We start from the raw sequence: 15000 nt of genomic DNA, 5'->3' as shown, positions 1-15000 counted from the left end.
ACAATGTGACTTTATAGAAGAAATGCTGAATATTATATTACATCTTAACTATTTCTTGTTCCAAGACACATATTACATACAAAGAAAGGGAACAGCTATGGGCTCCAATGTTGCCCCCTCATACGCCAATATATTTTCTAAGCCAATTCGAAAATAGATATGTTTATCTTAATAATAAATATCAAAATCATTGTAAAGTATGGCTACGCTATATAGATGATATATTTGGCGTATGGGGGGGTACATTGGAGACCCTAGAGAACTTTGTGGAGGAATTAAATAACTGTACTACAAGCTTACAATTTACTATCAGCCACTCACAGGTGAAAGTGAGTTATCTTGATACTCTGGTATATAAAAAAGATGACCTTCTAGTAACAGATCTATACTGTAAACCAACTGATCGCAACACATTACTTCATTTTGACAGTTACCACCCAGATAGGGTATAATAATGCTATCCCTAAGAGCCAGTTCTTTAGAACTAATATGCGCAATGTAAAAGAGAAAGTTCTACAAGAAGTAAGATTGAAACAAATGGGTAAAAAATTTACAGATAGAGGTTATCCACAAACAGTTATAACCACCAGTGAACAAATAGTTAAATCTAAAATTAGAGAGACTCTGGATCCAATAGTCACAGAAAGTAAAAGTAAAAATAAAAATCAGATCGACAAAAAACAACTTATCTTTTCTTCAATATATAACCAATTCAGCAGTGACATCATAAAAATTGTTAAAAAACATTGGTATATACTGAATAAAACCAATCCACATATTGAGGAGTTTTGTAAACCACCAATTAATTCCTACAAGAGGGTCAAAAATATCAGGGACCTAGTGGTGAAATCAGATGTGGGGACAAATAAGAAAGATACTATAAATTATCTCACAACAGCTAACAGAGGGTCATACCCCTGTCTTAACTGTGCTCAGTGCAATTCCATGATCAAGGGAAAATACATAGCGCAGATAAATGATAATAAAAAACGTGAAATTAAAGGCCTGTACACATGTAACACTGATTATGTGGTTTATATCCTTAAATGCCCATGTGGGCGGGGCTATGTGGGAGAGACCATTAACCCCATCAAAGACAGGATAAGTGCCCACAAGTCCTCTATTAGATGTAAAGACATGACACTACCTGTATCATCCCATTTTAATAATGCTGGACATACATTTAGCCAGCTAAGATTCCAAATAATTGACCACATACCAAAACAAAGAAGAGGGGGTAACAGAGAGTTACTGTTAAAAAAAAGGGAGGTATGGTGGATACGGCATCTAAAAACACTTAGTCTGAATGGTCAAAACAAAGACTATGATCTTCATTTGTTATTTATTATTATAATAGTAATTTTGTATGAAATGTTTTTAATATGTGTTGAAGTATAGTCTTGGGTTATAATCACTAGATAGAAATATTAATACATAAAAAAGGCTGTGATTTAAGTACAAAGATTACTGTTGAACATTCTGACCTGTCAGGGGGCAGAAATAAAAAATGGAACCTAGAATGTGTACAGATAAATCAAGCTAATTAATATACAGGTACTATATAAGAAGGTGATTTCCCATAATCCATAGCATGACTAAGGGTCTGTGTTGACTCGAAACATCGCTGTTTTTAACTTTGTTTGTTACCTCAATAAAGTGGAAATTGTTTTATCAATAAGTGCTGATGCTATTTGCTTTACTATATTTTTTTATATATGTGGGCTGGCAGACCCCACTCAGCGTACGTGCACTACTCTAATTCTGCTGAAATATGCTGGAAAAAATGCTGAAATAATAGCATAAAGAAAGGTGCTGGACTTACCTGTTGAAATTGTGTCTATATTTTTCCTGCCACAAGTTACGTGCACCTGAGGATAAATGGAGGTAACAGATGAAGATATGGATGTTTTTTCATATTCGGACTTAGATGCCTCAAGAATCACAGCTCTGGCAAGGGGTCCAAGAGATTTCCTAAAAGGTATATCTAATGCTAACATTGTTAGAGTTTGGGAAAAGGCAAGGAAAAAGCTTTTGTCATATGAACTGCATAGTGTTACTCTGGCGGAATATTTCTGTGTGAGACGAATCCCAAGGGGTCTAAGAATAAAGCTGAGACCGACAATTATGACCAACAATGACAAGTATAAAAAAAGATTTGAATGTATTCTGAACAAATGTTCATTTGATATTATCGTTTGGACAGTGGAATGCTTGCAGGAAGAAATTGAGATACAAAAAGCAGTGGTATCTGAGAGTGAAAATAAAGTAAATACTCACTTTTCTGCTGATGAATTGGCTAAAACAAAGAAAGAGATAGATAAAATCCTTGATGACTACCAGAAGGATTAAAAGATATCAAGAGAAATAAATTCAATCGGGACGACAAGGATTACAAAGCAAATCACATGTACCGCTGGACCAATGAGGAAGAGACCTATGACGTCGGAAGGAGGCGACCAGGAAGAGGACGTGGAACATGGTGAAGAATGAGACACGCTATGGAGAAAACAACGGCAGTGAATAGTGACTCATCCTCATCGGAGGCTTTTTTATATATGGGAACAGATCTCGATACCGGAGGGGAGGACAGAAACACAAGTGCCAGAGGCACTTATCCCCGACAATCCAACAGGCTAAGGAACAGGCGGTTTCCAAGGGGCTGCAAGAAGTGAATGGGACTTTTGGTGTATCACTACAAACTTCGGGGAGTGATAAAGATGGTAACGTACAAAATATAACATCAAGTACAACAGATAATACAACACATAGTGATATTAACCAGCGTGAGATGTCAGCTTTGGCAGAGACATTGGTTATAAATATTTCCAAATATGAACTTACTAAGGATGAACTAAGTGTTCTAAATAAAGGGTTATCTTTTTGTCCAACTGTATATGCAAATCAATTACCATAGAGAAGGATTTGTACCGCTTTTTTTAGAAATTTAAGATTAAAGGCACATTTTGGTAATATTTTAGATATTAATAATGGTAAAGGACCTAGTAATACATTGGATGAAAGAGGGAAATTAGACATTAAACCTTTAGGATTGACAAATAAGTCTACATTTGTACCCAGTACTTCTAACTCTGGGGTAGAAACATACATCAAATTAGTTCAAGAAGACATTCATAAACTGTATATAACACCTAAACATGGAATAAGTTCTAATGTCACTGCAGCAGAACGTAAAGGTTTGAAAGATCTATCTAAAAACAATTTAATTGAGATTAAAAATGCTGATAAGGGCGGTGCGGTGGTGGTGTTAGATAAAGAATATTATATACAGGAATTTTAGCCCAACTATCAGATGGTGGAGTATATTTAATATTAGACCATGACCCTTTACCAGATATTAAAAAAGAAATAGCGGCAGTAATTGATAAAGCGTTGGTTAATAAAGTTATTACCAAAGATCTAGCCACGTTTCTAACTAAGAAAGACCCCATCACACCTGTATTCTATACTACTCCGGAAGTCCATAAAAACCTGAAGGAGCCACCAGGTAGACCCATAGTGGCGAGCACAGAATCAGTCTTTGCTAATATAGCAATTTTTCTAGACAAAATCTTGAATCCCATAGTGGCAGGTCAGAAATCCTTTCTAAAAGAAACTGGATTTTTTAACTAAAATAGATGAGGTGATAGTAAGTGAGAATGATATATTATTCACACTAGACATAGTGAGTTTATATACTTCAATCCCACATGAAACAGGAGTACAATCAGTATTGGATCTTCTTAAAAAGGATCAGGTATATACTAATACACAATGTGACTTTATAGAAGAAATGCTGAATATTATATTACATCTTAACTATTTCTTGTTCCAAGACACATATTACATACAAAGAAAGGGAACAGCTATGGGCTCCAATGTGTCCCCCTCATACGCCAATATATTTGTAAGCCAATTCGAAAATAGATATGTTTATCTTAATAATAAATATCAAAATCATTGTAAAGTATGGCTACGCTATATAGATGATATATTTGGCGTATGGGGGGGTACATTGGAGACCCTAGAGAACTTTGTGGAGGAATTAAATAACTGTACTACAAGCTTACAATTTACTATCAGCCACTCACAAGTGAAAGTGAGTTATCTTGATACTCTGGTATATAAAAAAGATGACCTTCTAGTAACAGATCTATACTGTAAACCAACTGATCGCAACACATTACTTCATTTTGACAGTTACCACCCAGATAGGGTATTTAATGCTATCCCTAAGAGCCAATTCTTTAGAACTATGCACAATGTAAAAGAGAAAGATCTACAAGAAGTAAGATTGAAAAAAATGGGTAAAAAATTTACAGATAGAGGTTATCCACAAACAGTTATAACCACCAGTGAACAAATAGTTAAATCTAAAATTAGAGAGACTCTGGATCCAATAGTTACAGAAAGTAAAAGTAAAAATAAAAATCAGATTGACAAAAAACAACTTATCTTTTCTTCAGTATATAACCAATTCAGCAGTGACATCACAAAAATTGTTAAAAAAAACATTGGTATATACTGAATAAAACCAATCCACATATTGAGGAGTTTTGTAAACCACCAATTAATTCCTACAAAAGGGTCAAAAATATCAGGGACCTAGTGGTGAAATCAGATGTGGGGACAAATAAGAAAGATACTATAAATTATCTCACAACAGCTAACAGAGGGTCATACCCCTGTCTTAACTGTGCTCAGTGCAATTCCATGATCAAGGGAAAATACATAGCGGAGATAAATGATAATAAAAAACGTGAAATTAAAGGCCTGTACACATGTAACACTGATTATGTGGTTTATAATCCTTAAATGCCCATGTGGGCGGGGCTATGTGGGAGAGACCATTAACCCCATCAAAGACAGGATAAGTGCCCACAAGTCCTCTATTAGATGTAAAGACATGACACTACCTGTATCATCCCATTTTATTAATGTTGGACATACAGTTAGCCAGCTAAGATTCCAAATAATTGACCACATACCAAAACAAAGAGGGGGTAACAGAGAGTTACTGTTAAAAAAGGGAGGTATTGTGGATACAGCATCAAAAACACTTAGTCCGAATGGTCTAAACAAAGACTATGATCTTCATTTGTTTTTATAGTAATTTTGTAATTTTGTATGAAATGTTTTTAATAATATGTGTTGAAGTATAGTCTTGGGTTATAATCACTAGATAGAAATATTAATACATAAAAAAGGCTGTGATTTAAGTACAAAGATTGCTAATTAATATACAGGTGCTATATAAGAAGGTGATTTCCCATAATCCATAGCATGACTAAGGATATATATATATATATATATGTGTTATTTTTTTTTAATAATGTAAATTTATACATCAAAATGACTAAATTATAGCCTGTAAAGAAATAGCTATTTCAACTCATTTGAAGAAATTTTGTTTAAATAAGTAAAATGTATTATTACTTCTGCTACTAAAAAAAAGAATGCAGAGTAAAATACGTATTTGATATTGTTATCAATAAATTAATTAATCTGTATTTTGCACCAATAAAGAGGAACATTTTAATTGCTGAAAATAAAAAAATAGGAAATACCTAGCTTAAAATTATATTTTAAAGGCCTAACATATTAAACCGTGTCTATGCTAAAGACAAATTAAAATAACCTTAGCATGAAGGTAGAAAATAAATTACCTTATTAAAGCGATACTGTAGCATGCCCTCTTTACTATTGAGTGGTTTTCACAAGAGTAGAATTTTTGAAAGAGATTTTATACCTTACAGGCTTCTGTATTAATGCTAAAAGGTGAATGCCATAGAGAAATGTCCTTCCTCTCCATGGAACTTGTTAGTATCTAAAATCCTTTAATAATTGTCTGTATTGTTTGTTTTATCATCATAAGGAAAATATGAAATTAATCATTACAAATATGACTTGTTCAATTAATTCAGTATTATAAGTCTAAACAAAAATAATTGTTTCTTGCAAAAATAAAAAAAAAACGTTGTAGTTTGTGAAAAATGTAATGGACAGTTCTTATCTCTCTATGGATCTGATCTGATGATTTAAACATTAAAATTTGTTGTGAACTTATTAGATCCAGTTGTTTTTTCAGCATATCAATGGGCCTACTGGTTTAGTAGTATGTCCCACTCTCTTCAGTTCAATGGCAGGTTTCATGAGTGCATCATGTTTGTATCCTTCCTCTATGAGGAGCATATGCCTATTTGTAGCTTATCTCTCATCACATCTAACTTTCATGGTGCCATTTTGTAAGCAGATGCTTTTTTTTTTTTTTTTTTAAAGTAATTCTGTTTAGATGTGTAATTATAACTTAATATTAGATATATTTAACTTAGTTATAACATGAAGGAACATTGTCCTCAATTGTTTTCTTGTTAGGTATATGAAAGAGCAGAGATTACAAGTCAACTTTTTTGCATTAAATATATATTAAAGTGAAGGTAAAGTTTCCGGGAAATGAAAGTAGTAGTGTGTTCATTATTCAAAATATATCATGATCGCTAAGTTTTTATGTACTATTTCTTTACATATCAATATAAAATCTATACTTTATCTGTCCGTGTCCGTCCGATTAATTATTACGTATAGAGCGTTGACACCCGCTCTATACGTATGGTAAAAGCGCGTTCTCGATGTTAGTCAATCTTGCGCATGCGCACAATACGGCTCAACCGCAATTTGCGCCTGCGCGACTACAAACTTTCACATTCTGAAGCGCATGCGTTAATCCCGTTGCAACATAGTATTGAATGAATATCTATTCATTCATTACTATCTTGCAAGTGAACTGTAAAGGCTGCTTTTTGTTTTCTACGCTTTGCGATTATCATACAAGAAATTGAACAGATTTATTCATCGATTCAATATTGATTCTTATAGGTAAGTGTTCCTTATATTTTAACAACTATTTATATCACTCAATTCAAATTTAATTTTATTATTAATAAATATTTGATTTAGAAATTCTATTTTGAATCCACAATAAATCTTATTTCAAACAAGAAATCTTGTCTAAAAGATATAATATGAAGATGGTACATTGTCAATTTGATGTTAAAACATCTATTTCATTTGATGTATCCAACATCTATGAATTTCAGATCCCAGTTTTATTAATATTTTTATTAATTGATAATGTTTGAACTTCAATTGATTAATGCATTACAATCTAAAATAATTTTTTTAAATTCGAGTAGAACTATAAAGCAATTTTGGAACATCTATTCTATTGGTCGATCTATATATATATATATACCTAAAGTTTGTCAAGATTTGAATATATATCTCTCTCTATATATATATATATTATTTATGTTACACAGTGTTGATAATAATAGTTATTTATCATATAATCATTTCATTTTATTGTCTTTCCCTGCATTCCAAATTTTTTGCAATGAAAAGAATATTAATATGAACTTATATAGTTCACATGCACCATATACTATATCTATTCTATTCTAAACTTTAAATTTATTAACATCTATATACTTTATCGATCTCTATCCCATATGTATATATATATATATATATATATATATTTATTATTTCATAATATATATTGCTCACATATTATTATTAAAAAATTCTATTTTTATTTTATATCATCATCCCCCTCAAACTTTATTGCAATGGAAATGACTGTCCAATCCATTAGATTTACAGCCTGGTTTTTAAGAACCAAAAACCCATGACCACCAATCACTTTGTTAGTCTATATATTTCATTTATATTTATGTATCAATTCGTTGACACATACATGGTTCATTTGTAAGCTTCTTCTGTAAGAGTCACCCCTAATCCTTTACATATTTTTAAAACAAACTAAAAAAAAAATGTCAGCTATATACACTTTTGATATCTATATCATATATATATCGATATTTAAATATATATCTATAGATATTGATATATATTTCCATAAAAAATATATTGCTTGTATTGTATTTTCTTTATAAGGTTAAATTTTATTTGTTATACATTTTTAATATTTTTTTCAAAGAGTGCCATAATTCTGTTCATAAGTTTTAAAGATCCAATATAAATCTATTTACACATATATATATACTGTTTTTATCTATCATATATATATATATATGGATATATATCTCCCTAAAAAATATGCACATAATGTTTTTTTGGTTCTAAATAAAATTGTATTTATTATCAGCAGACCCACAAGCTTTAGAAAATGAATAGAATGTCTTATCACTTTGATTTACAGCATTGTCTTTTTTGCTGAGAGCCATTCCCAGTCACCCAGCTTCAAACAAAGTACTTTGTTTGTCTACACTTTTATCTCTATAGTTATGTCTCAAAACGTTGACACATATATAGTACCTTTTAAAGATTTTTTTCTAAGAGTGACCCCTAATCCTTTTCTTAAAGGGACATGAAACCCAATTATTTTTAATTTGTGACTTAGAAAGAGTATGTCATTTTAAACATTTATCTAATTTACTTCTATTATCTAATTTGCTTCATTCTCTTTTTATCACTTGCTGAAAAGCATATCTATATATTTTCATTAGCTGCTGATTGGTTCCTGCACTTCAAGGCCTTGTGTGGTTGCCTCACATATGTGCATTGGTATTTTTTCAACAAAGGATATTGAAAGAATTTAGCAAATTTGATAATACAATTACATTAGACAGTTGTTTAAAATTGCATGCACTATCTGAATCATGAAAGTTTAATTTTTGCTAGACTGTCCATTTTAAATTTTAAACATACATTGAAAATCTATTTAGATCTCTATAGACTGTTTATATCTCTCACATATATATAGGTTTATATTTCTATCAATAATAAATAGCACACAATTTGATTTCTTTATAAATAAAATTTTAGTTGTTATCAGCAAACCCACAAGCTTTAGAAAAGGAATAGAATGTCTTATCTTATCACTTTGATTTACGGCCTTGTCTTTTTTGCTGAGAGCCATTCCCACTCACCCTGCTTTAAACAAAGTACTTTGTTTGTCTACACTTTTAACTCTCTAGTTATGTCTCCAAACGTTGACACATACATTGTACATTTTTAAGCCTTTTTTTCTAAGAGTGACCCCTAATCCTTTTCTTAAAGGTACATGAAACCCTGTTTGTTTTATTTCGTGACTTAGAAAGAGCATGTCATTTTAAACATTTATCTAATTTTCTTCTATTATCTAATTTGCTTCATTCTCTTTTTATCACTTGCTGAAAAGCATATCTATATATTTTCATTAGCTGCTGATTGGTTCCTGCACTTCAAGGCCTTGTGTGGTTGCCTCACATATGTGCATTGGTATTTTTTCAACAAAGGATATTGAAAGAATTTAGCAAATTTGATAATACAATTACATTAGAAAGTTGTTTAAAATTGCATGCACTATCTGAATCATGAAAGTTTAATTTTTGCTAGACTGTCCCTTTTAATTTTTAAACATACATTGAAAATCTATTTAGATCTCTATAGACTGTTTATATCTCTCACATATATATAGGTTAATATTTCTATCAATAATAAATAGCACACAATGTGATTTCTTTATAAATAAAATTTTAGTTATCAGCAAACCCACAAGCTTTAGAAAAGGAATAGAATGTCTTATCTTATCACTTTGATTTACGGCCTTGTCTTTTTTGCTGAGAGCCATTCCCACTCACCCTGCTTTAAACAAATTACTTTGTTTGTCTACACTTTTAACTCTCTAGTTATGTCTCCAAACGTTGACACAAACATTCTACATTTTTAAGCCTTTTTTTCTAATAGTGACCCCTAATCCTTTTCTTAAAGGCACATGAAAACCAATTTGTTTTATTTCGTGATTTAGAAAGAGCATGTCATTTTAAACATTTATCTAATTTACTTCTATTATCTAATTTGCTTCATTCATGTTACTTACAGGATTTATTTTTGTGATGTGATCCATAACCATCACCAATCTGTAAACAAATGTATTAATTTTTTGAAAAATGTAAATTAGCCAATCCTCTTTAATTATATATCAAATCGTTGACATATACATTGTCCATTTATCATCTTCTATTAAAAGATTGACCACTAATCATTTCTATAAATTATAAATATATTGATCAATATATATACTATTATATTTTAAAAATGTATTACAAATTTATGAATATTTTTTTAAATAATATTTATTTATAAACCAAAAATATTAATTTATTTTCAAAAGTAATAATTTACTTATTAACAATAAGTGGTCTCATCCAAATGATAACTGCTTTAGAGAGCATCATAACTGCAATCAATCAAGATATTAAAAACAAGTTAATCAGTGAAATAGTTTAACTTTTTAATAACCAATAAAAATAATTAAATTCATTTTTTTAAATGATTGTACTTTAAAATCAATTTATTTCATACTTTAAAATGATGTTTGTCCTAATAATTTACCATTATTTTTATATATATTATTAAAATTTAACAGTGTAATATAGAATCAATTTTTACATAATTTTTTATATTTTTTTCATTTTTAGGAATAATTTGAGAATGCCAGACTGTATTGTAATTGGATGTCTGAGTTCAACCAAAAAAGGACGTTCGAATCCAGCAGTCTCTCTGCATGTGTTCCCCAAAACACATGAGCGAATAAGACTATGGCTGAAACAAACTAATCAGTACAATCCTCATGAACTTGAACAGATGGTTCAATTGGTTTTCGAAACTAACAAGACAACAAGATACAGAATGTGTTCCTTACATTTCCATCCAGACTCCTATTATACTCATGGAATGAGTAAATATTTGACAGATACATCAATTCCAACAATATTCCCGTCTCGAATATATAGATCTGCTACATCTTCCTCCAATCCAGAAACACCTCAAGTTGGAATTGACACTTCAAATTTACCGTCAACTTCAACAAGTTACCATCCATATGTGTTTGAGACCAGAGAACGGATACACATTTGCCATGCTTGTGGACAAAATATAAACAAACTAAAGATTGATGTATCTACAAATACTGAGATAGTAAAGACTCGAGATCAATCTACAGAATTTAACCGTTATCATGGAACTTTGAGCGCTAATGTACAAACAAGTACAGTTAATACAACAAAGAATAAAGGAACAATAACCAAAAATTTGAGTAAAATGATTGATCAATACACATGGACCATGGGCGATGTGTCAGCAGATAGTGTATCAACAATTGTTCAAGAACAACTTAGTAATACACCACAAATGGAAGTAAGGACACAATCTGTGTCTGATACAGACAATACCAACGCACTCAATGTTGCTATTCAAGATACACCCAATTTTTCTACGAACTATACACAAACTGATAGAATAAGAGTCCAGAACCAAGATGAATTGCTAATGGTCAGTGCAATAGAAAACAGTTTGCTGAGTGAAGATATCTCGCAAATAGAAAATATTGAAGAAGATGAGAAGGATCCTACTTATATCCCAGAAACAACTGTGGACACAGAAGATGAATTTTCAATGATCGTAGAAAAAACAAATGAGGAATATGTAAACGATCGAAAATTTATAGTATTTGAAAAAAATATTGACAAACTCTTGAAATGAATTCCCTGCAGATACAAAAATATTTGCAATGCTCCAATCATGAACATTCAAAAAAGATTGGTGGGTACAATGCTGATTGTAAATGGGGAATGTGAAGACCGTCACCATAGTGAATTATGGGTCAGCCAACCCACCATTGGTAATAAACCAATTGGCAACATCCTTTCATGTTCATCCATTCTTTTTTCAGGAAATCAATTTGATAAAATAGCGGAGATGTTTAAGTTTTTTGGGGTTTGCTTTTTAAGTAAACCTACCTTCTATAATTATCAAAAAAACTTTTTGTTTCCTATCGTTGACAAATATTGGAAAGAAGAGGTCAACAGGAATGTACGTGAAATAAAGGGAAAACCAATAACGGTTACAGGTGATGGGCAATGCGATAGCCCGGGATTCTCAGCAAAATATTGCACCTATACAGTGATGGATGACAAGACAAAGAAAATTATAGATATACAGGTCATCCAAGTGTCTGAAGCAACATCATCAGTTGCAATGGAGGCCAAAGCATTCAGAAGATCGATAAATTCAATATTGGCTTCTGGGGTTTTGTCTGTGGTAGTTGCAACTGACAGACATGTCAGTATAAAAAAAATTATAAGAGAGGAATTCCCAAACATAAATCATCAATATGATGTATGGCATTATGCAAAAAGCCTGAAAAAAAAGCTGCGTACAGTTTCAAAAAAAAAAACTTGTGCACAGCTATCTCCATGGATCTCTTCAATAAGTAATCACTTGTGGACTGCGAGTATGCTAAGCAAGGGAGATGTGGATGTTCTGAATAAACAATGGAAATCTTGCCTCTACCATGTGCTCAACATTCACACATGGGTGGACGATGGTGAAGAGAAAAAATGCAACCATCAACCAATGGTTGAAGATGAGTTACGTGAAAGAAAATGGCTTACCAAACAATCAGAATCTTTCCACGAGTTGCAAAAAATTATTTGCAATGATCAGATGGACAAAGACCTTCCACATCTCACACTTTTTTGCCATACTGGTAGTCTTGAAGTTTTCCATAGCTTCGTTCTTAAGTACCGCCCTAAAAGGATTCACTTCAGGATGGACGCCATGGAGGCACGCACCAAACTGGCTGCGCTTGCAAATAACTATAATGCTAACAGAGTGCAAGCGAAAATTAAATCTCCAACAGAAAAAAGTGGATCGTTTGGAGAACCCATGTTCAACACATATTTTCCAAAGAATAAGAAAGAGTGGATGTTGCGCCCAGTGTACGAAGAGATGAACATGTCACACATTTTCAAAATGAACACTGATGTTTTGAATTTGGTTGATGGACACATTTCTCACACCTGGCAATCTAAAAATGTCATACTACCACCAAATATAGCATCCACACCTCGGCAATTGAAAAAAGATTTAATTGAGAAACACCGTTCTCGTTTTTTTAAAAAAAGATAAATAACAGACTTTGGTCATTGACCTTGATAGTTTACACTGTTTATTTGTTTTAAAACATTGTTTGTTTGTTTTATTAATAAATATTTATATGTTTAAGTTTTTAAATTCAAATTTACGTTATTATTAAAATTTCATTATTTAAATTATTTGGTATATCTTATTTTTTTAAACTCAAAATTATTATCATAAAGTATATTTTATTTTGAAGGATCAGGTTTTTTTTCCAATATATTACCGGTCTAGTATATTCATATGTAAATTAAACTTATTTTTAAAAAGAAAACAAAAAAAAAATTTTTAGAATCCAAAATTTTTTTTTTATTGAAAATCAATATCCCCAAAAAATTAAAAATACAAATTGGTGGATAGAAAACATAGTAAACATGTATAAATTAAAACATACATAAAAATATATTAAAACAACAAAACTAACTAAAAAACATAAACAAAATATATTTAATATTTTTTTTATATATATATATATATATATATATATATATATATATATATATATATATATATATATAAATATATATGTATATCAATTTTTTTTAATCTAGAATCATTTCAAATGCCGGGCCATCCTCATCTGCGTAATGGAAGCCTACGTAGACATTATCGGGTGCCGGAAAAGCGAGTCGGATACTCTTAACCATGCAAGATGGTATCGGTTTCCTCTCTTTTGGACCAAGGTAGTCATGAATCCATGTCGAATAGGCTCTGTATGCTATTTTTCTATAGGCTCTGTAAAATAAATTTAAGAGACATCATCATCATTCATATATATATATATATATATATTTATAAATAGAGAGAGACTGATAGAGAAACTGAGAGACAGAGAGAGAGACCGAGAGACACAGAGAGAGAACAAGAGACACAGAGAGAGAACAAGAGACACAGAGAGAGAACAAGAGACACAGAGAGAGACCGAGAGACACAGAGAGAGACCAAGAGAGAGAGAGAGAGACACAGAGACACAAATAGAGAGACAGAGAGAGACCGAGAGACACAGAGAGAGAGACCGAGAGACACAGAGAGAGACCGAGAGTCACAGAGAGAGAGACAGACACAAAAACAAAAAGATAGTTTGAGAATTAAGATGGTTTTGAAAAATATAGATATGCAGCTGTATGCTTTTTATATATCACTGTGGATGGTTATGATCTTTTATGCATGTCTGTCTCTGAGTCTCTGTGTGTGCGTGTGTATATATATTTTATTAATTTTTTTTTTGTTTGTTTTTAATACTATGATTGTGTCTCTCTGTGATTGTGTGTGTATGACTGTATGATTATGCATGTGTGAGTGTTTATCTGTCAGTCGTATTCTCAATGATTGTAATTGAGTGTTTGTCTGAGTGTCTGTATCAGCGAGTGTCTGTTTCAGTGTGTGTGTATTCGTATATTACTCTTTGTCTCAATTAGTGTAATTGAGTTTAATATTTTAATTAATATTTATAATTTTGTGTTGGTGTGTATGTCCCTATATCAGTATATGTTTGACTGAGTGTGTCTGTGACTGAGTGTGTCTGTGACTGAGTGTGTCTGTGACTGAGTGTGTCTGTGACAAATAAATAAATTTAAAGATAATTTACCTTTCAGTCAGGACTTGACCACCGGCAAACCGCATAGGTCCATTGCTGTTGGTATATTTGTTCAGTCGTTCCAGATGTTCCCTATTAATAATGTCCGAGCTATATTCATTATCACAGATACATGCTCCACCTTCGGGGATATGGAAGCGGACCTTATCACTTTCTTGGCAACATATGCTCTCGACAACTGTGGGCATCAATATGCAATTTCCACAAGAACACCATGACTTTTCCTGTAGTCCTTGCAAATCCTGGGTTTCTTCATACTCATATTCAGAATCTGTATCGGATGTTGTAGTGTCTAACTCTCTTTCTCTGTTTCTCAAGGGGTCCCACATGTGTGTTTGAGAAACATCAAACAATAGTGGTTCTGAGTTTCTCTCCTCCATCAATTGTTGCATCTATAATTGATATATAAAGAAAATTTACAA

General features: G+C 31.7%; 1 protein-coding gene across 1 annotated transcript in view; it reads right to left on the bottom strand.

Moving 5' to 3' along the window:
- Positions 1-13523: 13523 nt before the first annotated feature.
- The window catches only part of LOC128664620 (P2X purinoceptor 7-like), a 1862-nt gene continuing 385 nt past the window's right edge, over positions 13524-15000 (bottom strand). Inside the window, exons 2-3 of the mRNA XM_053719435.1 lie at positions 14570-14970; positions 13524-13716 (exon numbers count right to left, since the gene is read on the bottom strand). Coding sequence (XP_053575410.1) covers positions 13524-13716; positions 14570-14970 — 594 coding nt within the window. The remainder of the gene's footprint in view (positions 13717-14569; positions 14971-15000) is intronic.

This window comes from Bombina bombina, chromosome 6 (assembly GCF_027579735.1).
Source record: "Bombina bombina isolate aBomBom1 chromosome 6, aBomBom1.pri, whole genome shotgun sequence".
Lineage (NCBI taxonomy): Eukaryota > Metazoa > Chordata > Amphibia > Anura > Bombinatoridae > Bombina > Bombina bombina.
The sequence above is the reverse complement of the archived record's forward strand: the minus strand, read 5'-3'. Positions and strand labels throughout refer to the sequence as shown.